Source organism: Oncorhynchus clarkii, chromosome 1 (genome assembly GCF_045791955.1).
Source record: "Oncorhynchus clarkii lewisi isolate Uvic-CL-2024 chromosome 1, UVic_Ocla_1.0, whole genome shotgun sequence".
Taxonomy (NCBI): domain Eukaryota; kingdom Metazoa; phylum Chordata; class Actinopteri; order Salmoniformes; family Salmonidae; genus Oncorhynchus; species Oncorhynchus clarkii.
The window spans coordinates 65,660,930-65,684,245 of NC_092147.1; the positions used below are offsets into that span (position 1 = coordinate 65,660,930).

Genomic DNA, 23,316 nt, shown 5'->3' on the forward strand with positions numbered 1-23,316 from the left:
TTACGAATCTTATATTCGATCAAATAAGCCACACGTAGAAAATAAGCCATTACATTTTTTTGTTAACCAAATTCGACACTCATTGACCTCCATACATAAAACAATCGCTTGATGAGCGCAAGCAACGCCACCTGCTGGAGAAGAAGATTTTGGGGCCAGGTACTCAAATCAGAGATATTAGGGAAAGGAGGAACGTAATAACGCCTCATCCAGCACTCTGTTGACCAATCACGTTCACGTTATCATGCTGCGTCACACGGTTGCTAAAACAATCGTCACGCAATCCCCACAAAGTCAGTGAATGAGTTAAGAAACCTGCCTATTTTCATCGAAAGTACGTATTGTCACGATTCAAAAGCTATAGCATATTACAAAGAACCAGTTAATTGTTTTATATCTAGGAAATTATTTGTAATGTTGCAGTTCTTATTGACAAAAGACATGCTAATGTTGCGTTTTTGAGCTAGCTCCCAATTGACTCCCATTTACTCCACGAAGGAGAGCTCTCCTTGTGCCAGAATAGCCCAGAAAGAACCGCGCGGTCCATTGACGAGGCATTGGCAACGCACACAATGGCTTCAGTGCCTTTCAAATAATGTCCCATCTCCTCAAAATTATCTCTGCCAGTTATCCCTCTCGCTTCGCCTTTCCCTCCGCTTATGCGCATTTGCGGAATTCTCTACTTACGCAGTCTACTCTACTCATAGAGCGTCAATCAATCAAATGTATTCATAAAGCACTTTTTACATCAGCAGATGTCACAAAGTGCCTAAACAGAAACCCAGCCTAAAACAGCAAGCAATGCAGATGTAGAAGATTTAAAGAACAGGCTACTCTGGCGAATGATGGTTGTTAAATAAAGTTAGATCAAAGTTGAATCAATGTCTGCAAGATCACATTATGATAGTATTGTACATATAACCAACCGTATATAATTGCATAGTATAACATTACTGTAAGAGACAAAAAACAGCACCTTATATTTTATGATGGAGCACCTTGCCATTAGGCAAAAGTGTTCACTAAGTGGCTCGGGGAACAAAACATTGATATTTTGTGTCCATGGCCAGGAAACTCACCAGTCTTAATCCAATTGAGAATTTATGGTCAATTCTCAAGAAGCAAAAACCGACAAACACAAATTCTGACAAACTCCAAGCATTGATTATGCAAGAATGGGCTGCCATCAGTCAGGATGTGGCCCAGAAGTTAATTGACAGCATGCCAGGGCGGATTGCAGAGGTCTTGAAAAAGAAGGGTCAACACTGCAAATATTGACTCTTTGCATCAACTTCATGCGATTGTCAATAAAAGCCTTTGACACTCATGAAATCCTTGTAATTATACTTCAGTATTCCATAGTAACATCTGACAAAAATATCTAAAGACACTGAAGTAGCAAACATTGTGGAAATTAATATTTGTGTCATTCTCAAAACTTTTGGCCACGACTGTAAACAAAAACAAATAACAATGAAATTAAATATCCATATAAATATCTATTAATGTTTATTTTCCCCAATTAAAACACTCACATATATGTCTCGGTTGGAACTGTTGCTGTTTAAATACAAATAATTTTAATTCTGAACTGGAATAAACAGATTGATCACATCACACAGATGAATAACAGAACACACACATAGAGCAACCCTAAGTAACAGTATAGATGAAAAGTGATTAGGCCTACTGTAGAAATTATTGTTGAAAGAAAGTCTAATTTGGAAGTGTTGCTGTTAAAATACAATACATCTTTTTTATTCTGAACTGGAATAAACTGATTGATCACATCACACACACAGTCATTTTCTGGTCTATATCTGTGTGATGTGATCAATCAGTTTATTCCAGTTCAGAATAAAAAATGTGTATTGTATTTTAACAGCAACATGCCTATTCTGGGCTCTGTTTTTGACAGTGCAACACAGACGTCATGCTCAGCCTTGAAACTATTTATGTACTTGTTTTTTAAGTATGTCAGAGTTGAGAACCCTGACTCACATAGGTATGTGGTGCCAAACTGGACCAGAACATCTACTGCTTTCTCAGTCAGGCAGGAGACCGCTTCCTGTTGTAGATGAGCAACCCAGAACTGTGTGAGTGTGTTTGCCACAGTTTATTCCGGTTATTATTATTGTATTTTAACAGCAACAGTTCCAACCTAGACTAGTTTTCAACAATAATTTCTATAATAAGATGTACACTAGTAGGCCTGATCATTTTTCATATTCATCTGTATTGTTACTTACGGTTGCACTATTAGTAGCTAGCTTGCTTTGGCGAATGTTAGCTGTGTACAAGGCCAGGGGATTGTTTGAAAGAGAAACTCACATCTACTACTATGAGAGTTAGTTAGTACTCCCATAGTTCTGCTATAAAATAACAATGCCTTGCTAGCGGACATACTTTTCCACTGTCGAGGCACTGTTTCCTGAAGCATTCTTCACTGTTCTGAAAGAACTCCCTGGGTTTACCATCATGCTGTGGATGTTTGGTCAGGACGTGTCGTTTTATTAATTTGTTCGTAATACGAGACTCATTACTAAGCACTTCCACACTGACAGCGTAAGTGTTTCAATCAAGTGAACACGTCCTTGAGCATTTATTTTTATTTCATAACATTTGTTAAAATAGGACCTTTATAAAGATAACATATATAAAACACCATTATTCTGGATGAATTATTCATAATTTATTACAGCGCCTTTTCTTATTTAAAATATGTACTATGCAGAAATCGCCATTTCCTGGTTGATAAAAGTCTAATTGTTCGCCTAATTTCAGTTGATGTGACAAAACAAGCAGGTAAAGTAATTTTACCATCTAAACCCCTGTGAAATATATTTTTCATAAAAATATATTGTATTTTCAGCTGTTTGAAGTTGGTGAACAAAACTGAAAGTTAAAAGACCCAAAAACGAAACTTAAGAAGGGGAAGCATAGAAATAGCGCACAAAGAAAAAATACCACTTCTTAGACTTACATATTGCAGCTTTAAAGATAACTAACTGCCTTTAAAAAGTAATAATCCATTTGAAAACTGCATATGTGACATCTATATGAGTAAGAAACAGTTATTATAGTGTCAAAATTGACTACAAAGTGTAAATCTGATAATTTTGTTCATAAAGTCAGTCTCTTCTAAAACAGAGTTTGGAGCATCGGTGCATCACAACATGTAAATAAATGAAGGTTGTGTTTTGATTTTAAAATGTCCATTGGCCTACTAACATGGGCTGAACAACGGTCAGGAAACATACATCCCAGACTGAAATCTTGTTTTTCTAATGAGCAACAGAAAAACACCTGTGCCAATCGGCGTGGCTCTTTAAAAAACAAAGTAAAAAAATACTGTGCATTTGATAATCTTAATCTCTCACGAGAGATTAGCCTTATGATAATGATTCTTAAAGGGAAAGAAAGGGGTGTACTGTGTATCTTGAGTGTCTTGTGTCTTATATAAATGAGCCATACGTAGTGAACAACTGAAGGACTGTGGTCAAAAAACTGACTCAGCTTCAGCACAGTATAAAATTCAGAATGGAGTGAGTGAAGTGAGCTGTTACTCAAGTGATCAGTGCCAAGTTGCCAACACAACGTCTTAGCAGTGATAAAGCCTACTTCATTATTTATTCTGAGATGTCAGGCTCTTGTACTGGGCATGGGCCTTGATGATCTCTGCGACAACAGATGGGTCATCCAGAGTGGACACATCGCCCAGGTCTCCTGTCTGCTCCATAGCCACCTTCCGCAGGATTCTCCTCATGATCTTCCCAGAGCGTGTCTTGGGAAGTCTCTTCACTACCTGAAAGAGGTCAAACGACAGATAGATGAAAGAAACCATCTATTATTAGTTTAAAACAAATGCCATTTCCATATAATAGGATCTTCAACAACAGCAATTTTACATACTGCCTTGAATAACAGGAATGCACAGTTTAGTAACCACAAACAGCGTGAATGTCCTCACCAGAAAGTGGTCAGGGACAGCTTACTTTGTTTGTTATCTTAGTGGCCCCAGGCCTCTCAGATCTTTAACGACTGCTGTCTGGTTCAGGGCATATACTAGGATCTTCAACAACAGCAGTTTTACATACTTATCATAAATGCACAGTTTAGTAATCACAAGCAGCATGAATATCCTCACCAGAAAGTGGTCAGGGACAGCATACTTTGCTATCTTAGCGGCCACCAGGCCTCTCAGCTCTTTAACGACTGCTGTGTGGTTCAGGGAAGGGTCTTCTTTCAAAACCACAAAGGCAAAGGGAACTGTTGTACAAGGGAAGGAAAACATGCAACAAAGCGTTGATAGAATGTGCCAATAACTATGAATTGCAAGTTGTAAATAAGCTTCAATGCACTTGATCATCATATAGATGTACACATATGTAATTTCAGTGTACATAGATATATACATATGTAATTTTAGCAATCTTGATCTTCTTTTGGTTAGTATGTGGGTTGGTTTAATCTCATGAAGAGCACCACATATTCCCTTTACAAGGTGGTGCTGAGTGTCAAGAGTTTACCAAGAACAAACTTCTAAGGACTTTCTCAGGGTATATCATTGACCTCAGTAACAAATCGTACTAAGAGGCTGTTCGTTTAGTTTTGGGTATATTACACTAGTATTGACACACCTGAAGGCTAGTGCCTATTCCACTCAAGGGGAACAGTGGCTAGATTCAAGGAGAGAATTGACTCAAAGCTAAGAAGCTTTCCATTTCCTGGTGTACTGTTATTCAACGGTTTAGAAGCCATTTCAAAGCTCCAGAAATATCCAATTCACATACATACTGTAACAAATGTGTATTGTGCGTGGTAATGTGGGATGATAGTGGTTTTGCACTGTATGTCTATATTTTTATTCTTACCCTCTCCTTTGATATCATGGGAAATACCAATCACCGCAGTCTCAGGAACTGCTGGGTGTTCATCCTAAAAGACAGAAGACAACCATTCAAGAAATGTATAAGAAATCCCCATTGACAACAACAGTACAGTGACTCTTTCACATAATCATGATATTGATTTTATTAGTGAGTCAACTGAACATACAGCTGCCATTCATGTAACAAATAGGCTAGGTGTGTTAGTTCTTACCAGGGCATCCTCAATTTCAGCAGTACCCAATCGGTGGCCACTAATGTTGATTACGTCATCCATACGCCCAGTTATCTGGTAGTAGCCTTCTTTAGACCGATATGCTCCATCCCCAGTGAAGTAATGACCTGGAATAGAGTCAACTCCAAAGCTCACACTTGGGTAATAAACAGTGACCTAAGGTGTCTTAGTAATCGTTATCCTAACAATGTCAACACTGTTTGCCATGTTGACAAATATACTGGTATTATTTTTTAGCCCGCTATCTCAAATCAAATCCAAATCAAATTTGATTGGTCACGTACACATATTTGCAGATGTTATTCGCAGGTGCAGCGAAATGCTTATGTTTCTAGCTCCAACGGGGCAGTAATACCTAACAATACACATACATTTAAATAAAACAATTAAGAAATATCAGAATTAACAAGGAATCCAAAATATAAATATATTGTATACACTGAGTGTACAAAACATTAAGAACACATTCCTTTAACCCGTCTCATCCCCTTCATCTACACTGATAGAAGTGTATTTAACAAGTGACATCAATAAGGGATCATAGGTTTCACCTGCATTCACCTGGTCAGTATATGACATGGAAAGAGCAGGTGTTCATAATGTTTTGTGCACTCAGTGTATAATTGTGTAAATAGACATTATGGACAGCATATGAATAAAAAAAAAGTTGTGTAAAGCAGTAGTTATATAGGATGAGCGTAGACTAAAATAAAGTATATAAACTCAGCAAAAAAAGAAACGTCCCTTTTTCAGGACCCTGTCTTTCAAAAAATGCGTAAAAATCCAGATCTTCATTGTAAAAGGTTTAAACACTGTTTCCCATGCTTGTTCAATGAACTATCAACAAGTAATGAACATGCACCTGTGGAACGGTCGTTAAGACACTAACAGCTTACAGATGGTAGACAATTAAGGTCACAGTTATGAAAACTTAGGACTCTAAAGAGGCCTTTCTACTGACTCTGAAAACACCAAAAGAAAGATGCCCAGGGTCCATGCTCATCTGCGTGAACGTGCCTTAGGCATGCTGCAAGGAGGCATGAGGACTGCAGATGTGGCCAGGGAAATAAATTGCAATGTCCGTACTTTGAGACGCCTAAGACAGCGCTACAGGGAGACAGGAGGGACAGCTGATCGTCCTCGCAGTGGCAGACCACGTGTATTGCCGTACCAGGCGGTTATACAGCCCGACAGGATGCTCTCAATGGTGCATCTGTAGAAGTTTGTGAGGGTCTTGGGGTGCCAAGGCAAATTTCTTCAGCCTCCTGAGGTTGAAGAGGCGCAGTTGCGCCTTCTTCACTAAACTGTCTGTGTGAAATTTACCATTTCAGGTTGTCAGTGATGTGCACGCCGAGGAACTTGAAGCTTTTTACCCTCTCAACTGTTGCCCCGTCGATGTGGATGGGGAGGTGCTCTCTCTGCTATCTCCTGAATTCCACGATCATCTCCTTAGTTATGTTGACGTTGAGGGAGAGGTTATTTTCCTAGCACCACTCCACCAGGGCCCTCATCTTCTCTTTGCCACTGTAGATTACGATCTACCATTTTCAAATTGATTTCACAAAAATACCTATTTTCTAAAGCTATAGACTTCTGTAACCATAAAAGCGTTGTTTTCATGCATGTTAACATTAGAAGCCTCCTCCCTAAGTTTGATTTATTCACTGCTTTAGCACACTCCGCAAACCCGGATGTCCTAGCCGTGTCTGAATCCTGGCTTAGGAAGGTCACCAAAAATCCAGAAATTTCCATCCCTAACTATAATTTTTTCTGAGAAGATAGAACTGCCAAAGGGGGCGGAGTTGCAATCTACTGCAGAGATAGCATCCAGAGTTCTGTCATACTATCCAGGTCTGTGCCCAAACGATTCGAGCTTCTATTTTTAAAAATCCACCTTTCCAAAAACAAGTCTCTCACCGTTGCCGCTTGTTATAGACCCCTCTCGGCCCCCAGTTGTGCCCTGGACACCATATGTGAATTGATTGCCCTCCATCTATCTTCAGAGTTCGAACTGTTAGGTGACCTAAACTGGGACATGCTTAACACCCTGGCCGTCCTACAATCTAAGCTAGATGCCCTCAACCTCACACAAATCATCAAGGAACCTACCAGGTACAACCCTAAATCGGTAACCATGGGCACCCTCTTAGATATCATCCTGACCAACCTGCCCTCTAAATACACCTCTGCTGTCTTCAACCAGGATCTCAGTGATCACTGCCTCATTGCTTGCGTGTGTACTGGGTCCGCGGTCAAACGACCACCCCTCATCACTGTCAAACGCTCCCTAAAATACTTCAGCGAGCAGGCCTTTCTAATTGACCTGGCCCGGGTTTCCTGGAAGGATATTGACCTCATCCCGCCAGTAGAGGATGCCTGGTTGCTCTTCAAAAGTGCTTTCCTCTCCATCTTAAATAAGCGTGCCCCATTCAAAAAATGTATAACCAAGAACAGATATAGCCCTTGGTTCACCCCAGACTTGACTGCCCTTGACCAGCACAAAAACATCCTGTGGCGTTCTGCATTAGCATCGAGTAGCCTCCGCGATATGCAACTTTCCAGGGAAGTCATGAACCAATACTCAGTCAGTTAGGAAAGCTAAGGCTAGCTTTTTCAAGCAGAAATTTGCTTCCTGTATCACTAATTCACAAAAGTTTTGGGACACTAAAGTCCATGGAGAATAGGAGCACCTCCTCCCAGCTGTCCACTGAACTGAGGATAGGAAACACTGTCACCACCGATAAATCTAAGCATAATAAGCATTTTTCCATGGCTGGCCTTGCTTTCCACCTGGCTACCCCTACCCTGGCCAACATCTCAGCACCCCCTGCAGCAACTTGCCCAACCCCCAACCCCCCGCTTCTCCTTCACCCAAATCCAGACAGCTGATGTTCTGAAAGAACTGCAAATCAGCTGGGCTAGACAATCTGGACCCTTTCCTTCTAAAATTATCCACCGAAATTGTTGCAACCCCTATTACTAGCCTATTCCACCTCTCTTTTGTGTCGTCTGAGATCCCCAAAGATTGGAAAGCTGCCTCGGGCGTCCCCCTCTTCAAAGGGGGAGACACTCTAGACCCAAACTGTTAAAGATCTATATCCATCCTGCCCTGCCTTTCTAAAATCTTCGAAAGCCAAGTTAATAAACAGATCACCGACCATTTCGTATCCCACCGTACCTTCTCCACTATGCAATCTGGTTTCCGAGCTGGTCATGGGTGCACCTCAGCCACGCTCAAGGTCCTAAACGATATCCTATCCTCCATCGATAAAAGGCAGTACTGTGCAGCCGTCTTCATCAACCTGGCCAAGGCGTTCGACTCTGTCAATCACCGCATTCTTATCGGCAGACTCAATAGCCTTGGCTTCTCAAATGACTGACTCGGGCCGACTCTTTACTCTATATATATATATCAATGATGTCGCTCTTGCTGCTGGTGATTCTCTGATCCACCTCTACGCAGACAACACCATTCTGTATACATCTGGCCCTTCTTTGGACACTGTGCTAACAAACCTCCAAACGAGCTTCAACGCCATACAACACTCCTTCCGTGGCCTCCAACTGCTTTTAAATGCTAGTAAAACTAAGTGCACGCTCTTCAACCGATTGCTGCCTGCACCCTTCCGCCCGATTAGCATCACTACTCTGGACGGTTCTGACCTAGAACATGTGGACAACTCTAAATACCTAGGTGTCTGGTTAGACTGTAAACTCTCCTTCCAGACTCACATTAAGCATCCCCAGCATCCAAAATTAAATCTAGAATTGGCTTCCTATTTCTGAACAAAGCCTCCTTCACTCATGCCGCCAACATAGGATAGTCAGTAAAACTGACTATCCTACCAATCCTTGACTTCGGTGATGTCATTTACAAAATAGCCTCCAACACTCTACTCAGCAAACTGGATGTAGTCTATCACAGTGCCATCAGTTTTATCACCAAAGCCCCATATATTACCCACCACTGCAACCTGTATGCTCTCGTTGGCTGGCCCTCACTACATATCCGTCGCCAAACCCACTGGCTCCAGGTCATCTATAAGTCTTTGCTAGGTAAATCCCCACCTTATCTCAGCTCACTGGTCACCATAGCAACACCCACCCATAGCACGTGCTCCAGCAGGTATATTGCGCTGGTCATCCAACAAAGCCAACACTTCCTTTGGCCGTCTTTCCTTCCAGTTCTCTGCTGCCAATGACTGGAACGAATGGCAAACATCTCTGAAGCTGGCGTCTTATATCTCCCTCTCTAACTTTAAGCATCAGCTGTCTGAGTAGCTTACTGATTGATCACTGTACCTGTACACAGCCAATCTGTAAATAGCACACCCGACTACCTCATCCCCATATTATTACTTACACTCTTGCTCTTTTGCACTCCAGTATCTCTACTTGCACATCATCATCTGCATATCTATCACTCCAGTATTAATGCTAAATTGTAATTATTTTTGCCTCTAGGGCCAATTTATTGCCTACCTCCCTACTCTTCTACATTTCTGCTTTGCTTTATCTTAGCCAGGTCGCAGTTGTAAATAAGAACTTGTTCTCAACTGGCCTACCTGGCTAAATAAAGGTGATATAAAATAAATGTAAAAAAAGAGAGGAGCCCACAGGGAAATGGAATTAGGCCAACTCACCAGGATATGGTTTGAAGTATGCATCCACAAATCTCTTGTGGTCCCCAAAGATGGTCCGGGCCATTCCAGGCCATGGTTGGCCAATACAAAGGGCTCCACTGACATCATTTCCTGATATAGGCTTACCCTGTTGGTGATAAAAGAAAAATGAATCAAACATTTTAATAACTTATTAGGTTCTCACACAATAAAACATTTGAATTAATAAAATGAATCAGTATAGAATGTAAACAAACATTACAAGTGCATTAAAACAAATCATGCAGCAAGCATGTCACAACAATAATAACAATAAGAATGTGTCTGTTCATAAAGATCAACCTCTACAGTAAAACACATAGCTAACAACAATACATAGAAATTCAGTGCATGAAGGTCATACAGTACTGCGTGTAGTTTTACTGTTAACTGAAATTACTAGTAAAAGACACGGAGAGGGGAAATAAAGTTGAGGTCACGTTACCACTCCAACAAAGCCCTGTAAATGTGTTAATCAAGGAAAGGGAAGCATATGCTGGCTAGTTTTAATTGCAATGTGAAAGGCGGTAAGGCGGGTGTGACCCATCTACCAGTGTCCCACAATTAGTGTCTAACGTACAGTACTTAGTGCTTTAAAATACCAGTTCAAATCCAAATCTAATTTTATTTGTCACATGTGCCGAACACAACTGGTGTTTACCGTGAAATGCTAGCTTACGAGCCCTTCCCAACGAGGCAGAGTTTAAAAATAATGGTACAAATTAAATAGTAATAAAATGCACTAGAATGGAGCTACATACAGGGAGTACCAATACCAGGTCAATGTAGAGCTACATACAGGGAGTACCAATACCAGGTCAATGTAGAGCTATATACAGGGAGTACCAATACCAGGTCAATGTGGAGCTATATACAGGGAGAACCAATACCAGATCAATGTGGAGCTATATACAGGGAGTACCAATACAATACCAGGTCAATGTAGAGCTATATACAGGGAGTACCAATACCAGGTCAATGTAGAGCTATATACAGGGAGTACCAATACCAGGTCAATGTGGAGCTACATACAGGGAGTACCAATACCAGGTCAATGTAGAGCTACATACAGGGAGTACCAATACCAGGTCAATGTGGAGCTATATACAGGGAGAACCAATACCAGATCAATGTGGCGCTATATAAAGGGAGTACCAATACCAGATCAATGTGGAGCTATATACAGGGAGTACCAATACCAGATCAATGTGGAGCTATATACAGGGAGTACCAATACAATACCAGGTCAATGTAGAGCTATATACAGGGAGTACCAATACCAGGTCAATGTGGAGCTACATACAGGGAGTACCAATACCAGGTCAATGTAGAGCTATATACAGGGAGTACCAATACCAGGTCAATGTGGAGCTATATACAGGGAGAACCAATACCAGATCAATGTGGAGCTATATACAGGGAGTACCAATACAATACCAGGCCAATGTAGAGCTATATACAGGGAGTACCAATATCAGGTCAATGTAGAGCTATATACAGGGAGAACCAATACCAGATCAATGTGGAGCTATATACAGGGAGTACCAGATCAATGTAGAGCTATATACAGGGAGTACCAATACCAGATCAATGTGGAGCTATATACAGGGAGTAACAATACCAGATCAATGTGGAGCTATATACAGGGAGTAACAATACCAGATCAATGTGGAGCTATATACAGGGAGTACCAATACCAGATCAATGTGGCGCTATATAAAGGGAGTACCAATACCAGATCAATGTGGAGCTATATACAGGGAGTACCAATACCAGATCAATGTGGAGCTATATACAGGGAGTAACAATACCAGATCAATCTGGAGCTATATACAGGGAGTACCAGTACCAGATCAATGTGGAGCTATATACAGGGAGTACCAATACCAGGTCAATGTGGAGCTATATACAGGGAGTGCCGGTACCAGATTAATGTGGAGCTATATACAGGGAGTACCAGATCAATGTAGAGCTATATACAGGGAGTACCAATACCAGATCAATGTGAAGAGGTAAATATGTACATGAAGGCAGGGTAAAGTGACTAGGCATCACGATAGATAATAATAATAAGAGTAAAATACATAACAGAGCAGCAGCAGCAAATGATGAGTGTAAAAGTGTGTTTGTGTTGTGTGTGTGTACGTATGTAGTGTATGTGAATGTGTGGGAGTGTCAAGGTAGTGTGTGTGAGTGAGTGTATATATGGTGTGTATATATAGTCTAGTGGGTGTGCGTAGAGTCAGTGCAGATAGTTCTGGTACCATTTAATTTACTATTTAGAAGTCTGGCTATAGCAATCTTATGGCTTGGGGGTAGAAGCGGTAGCAGAATGAATAGTCTATGACTTGGGTGGCTGGAGTCTTTGGCAATTTTTCAGGGTTTCCTCTGACACCGCCTGTTATAGGGGTCCTCGATGTCATGGAGCTTGGCCCCGGTGATGTACTGGGATGTCCCTACCACCCTCTGTGGCACTTTGCGGTCAAGGGCGGTGCATTTGCCATACCAAGCAGTGATACAGACAGTCACAATGCTCTCGATGGTGCAGCTGTAGAACTTTTGGAGGATTCGAGGACCCATGCCAAATATTTTCAGCCTCTTGAGGGGGAAGAGGCTTTGCCATGCCCTTTTCACAACTGTGTGTGTGTGTGTGTGTGTGTGGACCATGTGAAGTCCTTAGTGATGTGTACGCCAATGAACTTGAAGCTCTCGACCTGCTCCACAACAGCTCCGTCAATATGGATGGGGGCATGCTCTCCCCTCTTTGCACTATAGTCCATGGTCAGCTCCTTGGTCTTACTGACATTGAGGGAGAGGTTGTCGTCCTCGCATCACACTGCTAAGTCTCTGACCTCCTCCCTGTAGGCTGACTCATCGCCTTTGGTGATCAGGACTCCACCGTCATGTCATCAGCAAACTTGATAATGGTGTTGGAGTCATGTGTGGCCACACAGTCATGGGTGAACAGGGAGTACAAGATGGAACTAAGCACACACCCCTGAGGGGCCTCCGTCTTTACGGTCAGCGTGGCGATGGTGTTGATGCCTACCTTCATCACCTGGGGCCGAGCCGCCAGGAAGTATAGGATCCAGTAGCAGAGGGAGGGGTTCAGTCCCAGGGTCCCTAGCTTGGTGATGAGCTTGGAGGGAACTATGGTATTGAACTCTGAGCTGTAGTCTATGAACAGCATTCTCCCATTGTTATTTCCCCTCTTGTCCAGGTGGGAGAGGGCAGTGTTGAAGTGCAATTGAGATTGTGTCATCTATGGATCTGTTGGGGCGGTATGCAAATTGGAGTGGGTCTAGGATGTCTGGGATGATGGTGTTGATGTGTGTCATGACCAGCCTTCAAAGCACTTCATAATTACAGATCTGAGTGCTACAGGGTGGTAGTCATGTAGGCAGGTTACCTTGGAGCTCTTGGGAACCAGGACGAGGGTGGCCAGCTTGAAACATGTTGGGATTACAGACTGGGACAAGGAGCGATTGAAAATGTCCGTGAAGACACTAGCCAGCTGGTCTGTGCATGCTTTGAGAATGTACCCTGGTATTCCGCCTGGTGGCCTTGTGATTGTTAACCTGTTTTCAACTTTTGAACGACGAACAAGGTCACACAGTTGAGGAGGGGAAGAGTGGAATTTCCTTGGAGCAGTTGGACATGGTCCAGCTTGAATTGTTATACTTTTTATGGCTTCTGAAGAACGAGAGTCCAAAGTCCCAGAATGCCGTCAGAGGAGAATGCGGTAATACCACTGACTACATTTCACAAGGACTTGATTCACAAAAATGGAAGGTAAAACATTTAAGGTTGTGTCTTAATGATGAACATAGAACAAATACATGTGATCTTTTTCTCTTAAGTTTTCTCTTAAGTAAAATCTGTTAAAAAAATAATACAAATTGACCATTTCATTCAGAAAAAGCAAGACAGTTGAATTGAGCACAGACAGGTCACCTTCTCCTCCATGAGAACAGGCTGAATGCCAAAGAAGGGCCTCATGGCCATGGCCGGAACAATTTCAGCACCCTTTTCAGATGGCCTTGGAGCAATACACACACCTCCCGTCTCTGGGGACAGAGAGAGAGAGAGAGAGAGAGAGGAGATGCATGGAGAAGTGCAATAAGGAGGGTTAAAGGGATGTGCAGCTGACATATTGGAGAGTAGTTGATATGTACTGCATTTGACCTAAGTCTGGCTGCGCTACAGATTGTCTATGTTTTGCTGATGGGGAAGAGGGTGAGGGTTGAACCCCTGTGGTTATGGCAAATTAGTAATAAGTGATAATCACCTTAATAAAAAAGGAATTGCAGTACTGTACAAGACAATTACACTTCATTTTGATATTAAGCCTTTGGAAGAACCCCACTCTCCAGCCCCCCTCAAAAGACTTAGCACATACGCCCATGGAGAAAACCCCAGAAAGTGATTTTTGAGGAATTAGGTCATGACCCTCCCCACTTCACTCCTGCCAGTCCTCACTGGAGAGCCTCCACCCGCTGGCGGTTGGGAGAGTCGGGGAGAAGGGGGTAAGTGTGTTGGGGGTGAGGGGGGGGGGGTATTTTAATTCATTTTCAGTGCAGATGTACCTTGTGCTAATCGCAAATTAGGGTTAAACCACCAGTAAACAGAGTATCAGACAGACTTATTGTCTAGATCAGCACAGAAACCACCATAACAAATCAAGATGCGCCTTAGAGGCAGAGCTTTCTCCTCCACCAGCATGCAACATCAGAGCACAGGCGTTGGCATTCATTTGATGCACAAAATAAGCTTGCTTTTCAAGTCATGATTGTCTCCTTCTTACAAACGTAACTTGACCTGATTTTTATATGCCTTTGATAAGCCCTTTGTTCCATGTCATGTAATGTAGCGTATTATGATGTCCTACATGGTAGTGCAATAAAACATGTTAGCTTAATTGTGCATTATAAAACCTCTAAGGCAATTAAAGTTGAAGCATTTACCACATCAGACAACCTTGGCCAAGACATTCAGCCGCCCTGATGTTACCTGTCTGCCACCATGTATCCACTAGGGGGCATCTTCCATCTCCCACCACGTTGTAGAACCACTCCCATGCCTCGTGATTGATAGGCTCCCCCACTGCAAGAAGACAGGTACATTCAATACAGTACACCCAGCTCTGGGCACACTCAGAGCTAGTTTAAGATATTGTGAAATGTACTCTAGGCATAAACATTCTGTATTATTTAGATAATGGGCTACTTTTTTACTGATAGAGTATTTCCGTAATAAGACAATAATAATAAAGATATGAAATGCTTTGAACTGATATGACTTATGAGCATGTTGGCCTATGAATGTGATGATAGCTATAGCCAAGAACTCTGAGATGAATTGCTTATTAAGGTCATTGTAACACTGACAGGAATCACTGGAACCAAGTCAAGTTTCCATAATGCGCAAAGCCACTGACTTTGAATTTGTAATTGAGTTGCAACAATGCAACTCAATTGCATACAGAGCAGTTGATCAGTTATTTCATTCATCTGGTAGGATCAACTGTGCGCTCATTGGCAAATTATTATGCAGGGGGCACTGATCTAGTGTCTCACCAGAGCCGAGGGTCTTGAGGGAGGACCTGTCGTACTTTTTGACCCAGCTCTCCTCATATTTCAGCAGCAGCCTGATGGCAGTGGGAGCACCGTAGAACTGGTTAATGCCCAGACGCTGCACTGTTTCCCAGTATCGCCCTGAGGGGACAAAGGCACATGGTCATTATGGTAAAGGAATACACACGCACGCAAATATCAGCAAAATATATCCTTCCTGTTTCCATAATCCACTAAATAGTGACACAGAAACAAGAACAGGAAATGTCCTATTTTGCCAAGGCTATTGAGAGCATTGGCCAATGTCATATCACTACAAAGTTGACAGCAAACCTTAACAATTAACTTATATCACTTTGAAGCACTCCTTCAGTCGACAAGCCTTGGTAATAAACAAAGAAGAAAATTGTCATCAAGACAGTTAATGAGTCACGCAACACTGGAGAAATGCCAGCGAAGCCAGTTACAACTACAGTGATCTACTTTATTCACATTTCTAAAGTTTTCTTGTTGTCCCAAACACTATATATACAAGTTATCCGCGGGTTATAGAAAGAAAAATATTGCGTATTGCGGTAATAGTTATACATTAGTTCTAGCACACATAGCAACAGAACGTCTTAACACCTGCATAAATAATATAGAACTTCTAACTTGTCTATAAAAATAGAATCAAAAACAATAATGAATTTTGTCCCTTATTGCCCCTAGCCCAGTGAATAAGTATTCCAATACTGCCAAAAGCTGTGACACCCACCCAGCTGGTAACAAGTCACCTGGCTATCTCTCTGTGGATACGACCTGTAAAACTCTATGACCTCTGGTAAAGAGGACAAGTGAGTAAAAAGCACCAGAAAAGAAGGGACAAACTTTGATGCTGTATGTCAAAGTCTCCTGCCAAAGTATCCTCTGTCTCAATGTAACAGTTGTAGACACATCTTAATGATTAATAGTGGACGATTACGTCAATCAGATATTGTCAGGGTGCAGCCCTTGTACTTGTACTGTTATAGCTCACCGGGGTCTGGGTACACAGGAGTGCTCTCAAAGAGGACCGTGGTGGCACCATTACACAGAGGACCATACACCACATAGCTATGACCAGTCACCCAGCCAATGTCTGCCACACAGCCAAACACATCGCCCGGATGGTAGTCGAAGACATACTGCAAGACCAAGAACACGTAAGGTTAGAGACAAAGTCCATTGAGCAATGCTGTACTTTTCCAGACAATGAAATCATCAAAATTACAAGATTGCGAAATTCTGACTAATTCTGGCTAACAGGCTTTCCCACACAACATGGCTGCCACATTGATAGTTCTCTGAGCAGAACTGCTTAACAGCCTGGCAACAGCAACAGGTCTCTCTTTGGCATGGTCCCAAGAGGCCCAGTCTGTTTCAGGGGGATACAGATATAAAGCAGCTTTGTCTGTTATTTGAATCTAAACAGCCAACATGCCAAAAAGAGACAGTGCGAGCAATTGCCAAACGTCTGTTCGGGTCTGAGCTGGTAAGCTACTTAGAAATTAGCAGCACATCTCGTGCAGATTCATAGCTGTGTTTTTTCATTCTATTATTATCACTAACAGCATGTAAGCTTTGTGTCTGTCAATCCCACCAAGCACAACATGCTCACCAGCATCGAAAAGCAGGGAGAAAACAGATGTTTTTATTTGTCAGTCAAAGGGAGCTAATTTTGACCCAGAATATGGAATGGGGCTTCTCTCACGAAAGGGGAACACTGAATTCATTGTTCTGATCTAAGCTATGCCAAACCATGTGGCAGAATATTTATATTGTTCAAACTGCCCTGTCTGTAGCCCCCTTTCTGTAGCCCTCATCAAAACATTCTCAGACAACACAGTAATTGGGCCTTCCTCCTCCTTTTATAGTTGGTTCTATTTATCAGCTAAACAGATGCATATTTTCTGCCACATCACCATTTTAAGGAAGGCACCATACCTGTATTTGCTTCTCTAAAGTAAGAAGTATTCCATAGAGGGGTTAACTGAAGACATACCTGGTGAGTCAGTGCAGCATAGAGCAGATAGCCAGCCTGTGTGTGGACAATGCCCTTGGGCTTGCCTGTACTGCCTGACGTGTGGAGCATAAAAAGCATCTCCTCACTGCCCATAGGCTCTGGAGCACACTGTGCCGACTCACTGGCCATCGCCTGAGACAGAGAGGAAAAGAGTGGGAGACTGGAGGTATGGTTTGGTGATAGGAATGTTTCTTGCAGTGGAATTACTAAATGCAGTGGGATTACACTTGATTTGCTTCAAGTTAAATGTGTGTTATGTCATCATGCTCCTCTCATAGTAGATCTGTCTATGCGCTTTGTTCAACGGGACTGTACACAGGTTGTTCTTGAAGACAAAACACCTCAAGGTGTTTCATCTTGTCAGTGACAATGGCAGATGAAAGGACAGACAAATAAAGAGATCTTTCATAACAGATCTTAACATGACAGATAACATCGCAAAACCGTTCTCTCAGTTCCCCACTTCCATCTGTGAGCAGAGCTTGGCGGCAATGCAATCTGATCCCGTTACAGGACTGCCACTGGCTTGTCCCGCTACTCAGACTCAGTATTACCTCCTCCATGGCACAATAAGAAGAATGAAGAACAAGTATTACCTCCTCCAATGGGATGTCTAGTTTGCCCATGGGAGTTGGGTTAGTGGTCCTCTGGGCCACAAACACATGCTGGACATTGGGGCAGTTCTTCACTGCAGCATCTACTGTAGGTTTCAGGTCTATGAACCGGCCTCCCCTCACACCTTGGTTACACGTGATCACAGCTTTACACTGGGCTGCAGGGAGATGGGGAACACAGTCTGAGAGATCTGAGATCATGCGGACACATCACTACACAGTCTAATTGAGAATATGAAGTACTTTGAGAAAATGCAAGCAGCTTCTAACAATTGCAAGATGTCAATAGGCCTAATTGCTATCTGTTGGTTCTCTTTGAGGTTCCACCCCGTTTTTCCTCAGAACAGCCTCAATTCGTTAGGACATGGACTCTACAAGCGTTCTACAGGGATGCTGGCCCACGTTGACTCCAATGCTTCCCACAGCTGTGTCAAGTTGGCTGGATGTCCTTTGGGTGGTGGACCATTCTTGATATAGACAGGAAACTGTTGAGGGTAAAAAACACAGCAGAGCTGCAGTTCTTGACACACTCAAACCAGTGCGCCTGGCTACCATACCCCGCTCAAAGGCACTTAAATATTTTGCCTTGCCCATTCACCCTCTGAATGGCACACATACATGATCCATGTCTCAAGGCTTAAAAGTCCTTATTTAACATGTCTCCTCCCCTTCAAGAAGTGGATTTAACAAGTGACATCTATAATGAATCATAGCTTTCACCTGGATAGTTTGTCATGGAAAGAGCAGGTGTTCCTAATGTTTTGTACACTCAGTACTGTACTGCACATGTTATAAAGGTTTGAGATGACATGCTGCTCCTAGCTTTCTGTCTCATCCTTCAGTTTGTGTCCTAAACTGCTGGCCTTGTGTTTGATCTTTCTAAATTGGCCTGGTTTCTGTCTGACCGCAAAATGCAGCTTGAAATTAAACAGCCCTGCCTAGTCTCATGATGTTAGTAGCATTTGAGTAAAACAGGTTAGTTTCTCACTGGAGTTAAGTTGGGAAAAAGGGGAGGAAACTTGATGACTGGTGTATCCCAGATACAATGGCCAAGAGCATGTTCAATTAAAAAAATCTGACATTGCTCTATGCATAATGACTCACTTGGGAGTGCAGAGAACTTGGCAGCCATTCAGTCGAGCCATTTTAGGGGTCATGGCCATTGGAGCTATATCCTGTTTAACTATCAGACATTCATCCCGTGCCTTTGAATAGAAAAGCTGAAATTCCTGTAAACTCTATGATTACGCTTTATTTAAAGGCGCAAAGCTCAAGTATTATGTCAGCTTTGTATGATTACAGATAACAACCTCGAAAATCTCTATTTTTTTATTTTAACTTGAATAGCTACATGCATGCACAATTGAAATGCCCTTGTGCCCTTCCCTTGTGTTCAGTCAACCATTCAAATGTCATGTTTGGGCTTTAAAGGGAGCATCTGTATACAAAACACAAACGTCCTTGAAATACATTCTTGGGTTACCAACTGGACCATGAGATTAGGAAAGCTAAGGCTAGCTTTTTCAAGAAGACATTTTCTTTCTGTAGCACTAATTTCCAAAAGTTTTGGGACAATGTAAAGTCCATGGAGAATAAGAGCACCTCCTCCCAGCTGCCCACTGCACTGAGGATAGGAAACACTGTCACCACCAATAAATCTATGATAATCGATCATTTCAATAAGCATTTTTCCACGGCTAGCCATGCTTTCCACCTGGCTACCCCTACCCTGGCCAACATCTCAGCACCCCCTGCAGCAACTAACATTTCTAAAGAGTTCATCTCAGTCAAACATGAGTCCAGGCCCAGTATCACTCACCATCCTGAATCCTCCCAGCCAGGGCCTCTGAGCTGAACCCAGCAAACACCACCGTGTGCACAGCACCGATACGAGCACACGCAAGCATGGCAGCCACAGCGATGGGCGACACTGGCATATAAATGGCCACCCGGTCACCTTTGTTGACCCCATGCCTCTTCAGGGTGTTGGCTAGGCGGCAGGTAGTCTCAAGTAGCTCCCTGTAGAAAAGTTGTATAAAGTTCAGACAGAAGTTATTACTTGGAGCAATAGTTACCTCAACTATTGTTGCGTATGTAAGTTATGTATTCTGTATTGATTCCATCAAACACTATCTGAAGTGTACACTCTTAGGAAAAAAAGGTGCTATCTAGAACCTCAAAGGGTTCTTCGGCTGTCTCCATAGGAGAAGCATTTGAAGAACCATTTTTGGTTCCAGGTAGAACTTATTTGGTTCCAGGTAGAACTTTTTGGGGTTCTATTTAGAAGCCTTTCCACAGAGGGTTCTACATGGAAGCCAAAAGGGTTCTCCTATGGTGACAACCGAATAAGTATTTTGTTGTAAAATGAGAGTCTTTGAGAACTACTTTAAATCCCTACTCCTTGCAAGCCATATAGGAAGATGTATATTAGTGACTTTGAGGCTCCTTTGAGGCACTGAACAATGGATAACTATGATTAATAATTTTTGGGAGCACTGAAATTACCTTCCAGTACACTTTCAGTTTCATGTCTAGTGAACGTTCAGTTGGACACCCCACAGCTTCCTGTTTACATTCTGATCCAGGAAGCAGCTTTATTGCTGAAAGGCCTCATTTTGAAATCTCACACTACCACCTTACACAATAACTGTGACACCCAGCCAAAAATAATTTTGCAATTTCAACAGCACTTCCTTATAATTTAATCTCATCAACAATAAAGTACATATGGTGTCTCATTCATAATGCAAATTGTAATGGGAGTATTGAAGCCTTCGTGATTTGCTGATTGTTGTAACACAGGACATCATTGAAAAAGAGACCCTGGTATCAATTGGTATTCCCTGTATCAATAAAGGTTCAATGTCATGCTATTTATGTACTATACAATATTAAAGTTAACAATATATCCATACAGATCCAGAACATGGTTCTTATCCAGTTCTTCTTTGGCACAGCTGAACATCTCACTGTGCATATCTAGAGAACTATTTGGAATATTGTAAATATTTAGATATTACTGCTGAATCTCTGCCATGTTTCCTCCTACCCTTTACAGTATAGCATAAACTAAAAACAAAACAGAACCTAACATGGATACTTGACAGAGGACAAGATTATCTTTTTACAGGATACAGATGTAGGATCTTAATGTGATTACCCAGGACATTTTAAACTTGTAGTGTATTTGAGGTTAATAATTCACAATTCCTGTTGCCGCAGGATTATTTTCATGCTGTAGCAAACTGGCTGAAATGAAAATCCTACATCTGGAGGCAATCATCTCTGGTTAAACATCAGTGTGGAATGTGGAGTATTTTGGTTTGATACCTCCTACTCTGTTGCACAGATCAGTATAAATTCCAGCTCCTCTGCTGAATGATGTGGATTAATTCATTCAGATGACTCTAATCTATATCATATCTCAAGCTTTCCAAGATAAGCATTACTTTATAATAGTCCCCCACCCTGTTGAAGGTCCTTGCATAGGCATGAACTTACCTATAGGTGACCTTTACCTCCGTCCCAGGTTCATCCCTCTCCCAGACCAGGGCGACTCTGTCAGGATGCTTGGCAACATGCACATCCAAACAATTCACTGCCAATTAAATGGATGAACTAATGTAACTTACTGTCCAGTATTTGGGGGGCTGTCCAGTAAGCATAATGTACATTAAACATAGTTAGCAAACCTTAAGATCCACACAAACAAAAACAATACAATAACTTAATCCTAGAAGAAAATAAGTCTTGAGCACGCACTTCCGGTCTATGTAGAAAGGCTGTAATGCAATGGGGTAGTAAATATTTAGTGTTGCCAATAATAATAATAAAAGGGGATGGCAATTCTTACCAGAAACGTTCAACTGTCCCCCAAGAAACCAATTGATTTTCCCACTAGTAATTTCGCAGTCCCTCACTTGATCGAATGGTTTATTCCATGTAAGCCTCTCTTTAGCAATTGATCCCCAAAAGGTTTCCGGATCTTTCACAGACAATTCGTATAACTCGTTGTATGACCATCCAGCGAGATTTGAGCTCAAGTGCGGTGTCAAGTTCGTGTTCCTATCGCCGATACTGGAGACTGTTCGCCTCTGACACTGAACAGGTTTCAGAGAGGTCAATAAAATTCTCTTTCGGTAACTGCCGTTTTTGAAGAATACACTGGCTCTGTTTATTATATGTATCAAACTCCCGTTTTTATGTGCAGCCATATTCTGCTCCCCTGCTGCACGCAGAATTTGACCAGAGCCGGATCCTTTTCTTTCAAGCTTCCTTGAGTGGTACAGAAAGGGTGGGAACAAGTCGTTGATGAAAATGTATTATGTAAAGGTCAGTGTTCATGACAGAGGACAGTTAGTTTCAGCACTCACTATCACTAAAGTGTAGCCTAGCCCACTGTTTTCCAAACTGTGGGTCGGGAGTCGGGACATTTTTTGTGCATTGCAACCCCAAAAGTAATAATAAAAAAAAAAGAATAGTTAAAATTGGGATGGAAAAACGCTTTCAGTGTAAACTTAAACCACTAAAACCAAATAGAAAGTATATAGAAATAATAAGGGACCTATAGAATTGCAGGAAATGTGCTTTAAAACTGCTAAACATTCTCTCTGCTGCCAAGACAGGTTTTACTTATTCTTTGGTCTGTGCATGTGTTTTTAAATGTTTCTATTTCATGTATTGATATGTCCTAGTAGATTGTGGTACATTGTGGTACAAGACTCAAAACTCATCATATTAAAAACAATGTGTGAAACAAATCATGATTAGCCTATTGAATTTCTGCATATGTGTGATAGTACATTTTCCTTTGAATTTTTCATCATCTCTTGTAGTCCCCTATAATTAAAAAATAACAACTTTTCAATTTAAACTCTTAAAACATTTTCATATTGGCCACTACTCTGTTATTACATGTATTCTCAAATCCAAGAATGATGCTGCCTCCTAGAGGACCATACAGAAGGGTGAAATTATATTTTTATTTCATCCTGAATGAAATCTCAATCCCATCATCTGGATTAGGGGAAAACAAATGCAATAGTTTCAATGTAACCTGCAAACACACTCCAACACATTGTTCAACAACACTTCTCTGTTCTGTGTGTGATAATATTAGACTGTTTACTCAAATCCCCAGTTGAAATATGAAACTGTATTGGGTTTGGCAACAGTCATATTGTCTAAAATACACTAATATATTATGCTATGGACAATTATTTCCAGATCTTGCATTAATAGTATGAATTCTAATTAAACCAAAGTGAATAGTTCATTTGTTTAAAAAAAAAAACTTTCCA

At 41.7% G+C, this 23,316-nt stretch overlaps 1 protein-coding gene across 1 annotated transcript; it reads right to left on the minus strand.

Annotated features, from left to right (window-relative positions):
- Positions 1–1,486: 1,486 nt before the first annotated feature.
- LOC139410586 (acyl-CoA synthetase short chain family member 1) lies at positions 1,487–22,434 on the minus strand. The gene is made up of 14 exons (XM_071155885.1): positions 21,870–22,434; positions 21,518–21,614; positions 19,836–20,035; positions 17,999–18,174; positions 17,382–17,534; positions 16,377–16,524; positions 15,362–15,499; positions 14,796–14,888; positions 13,740–13,852; positions 9,768–9,894; positions 5,104–5,231; positions 4,875–4,938; positions 4,148–4,269; positions 1,487–3,805 (listed from the first exon to the last, which is right to left on the minus strand). The coding sequence occupies exons 1-14, from the start codon at positions 22,228–22,230 to the stop codon at positions 3,626–3,628; spliced, it is 2,100 nt and encodes a 699-aa protein (XP_071011986.1). The 5' UTR covers positions 22,231–22,434; the 3' UTR covers positions 1,487–3,625.
- Between the last annotated feature and the right edge of the window lie 882 nt (positions 22,435–23,316).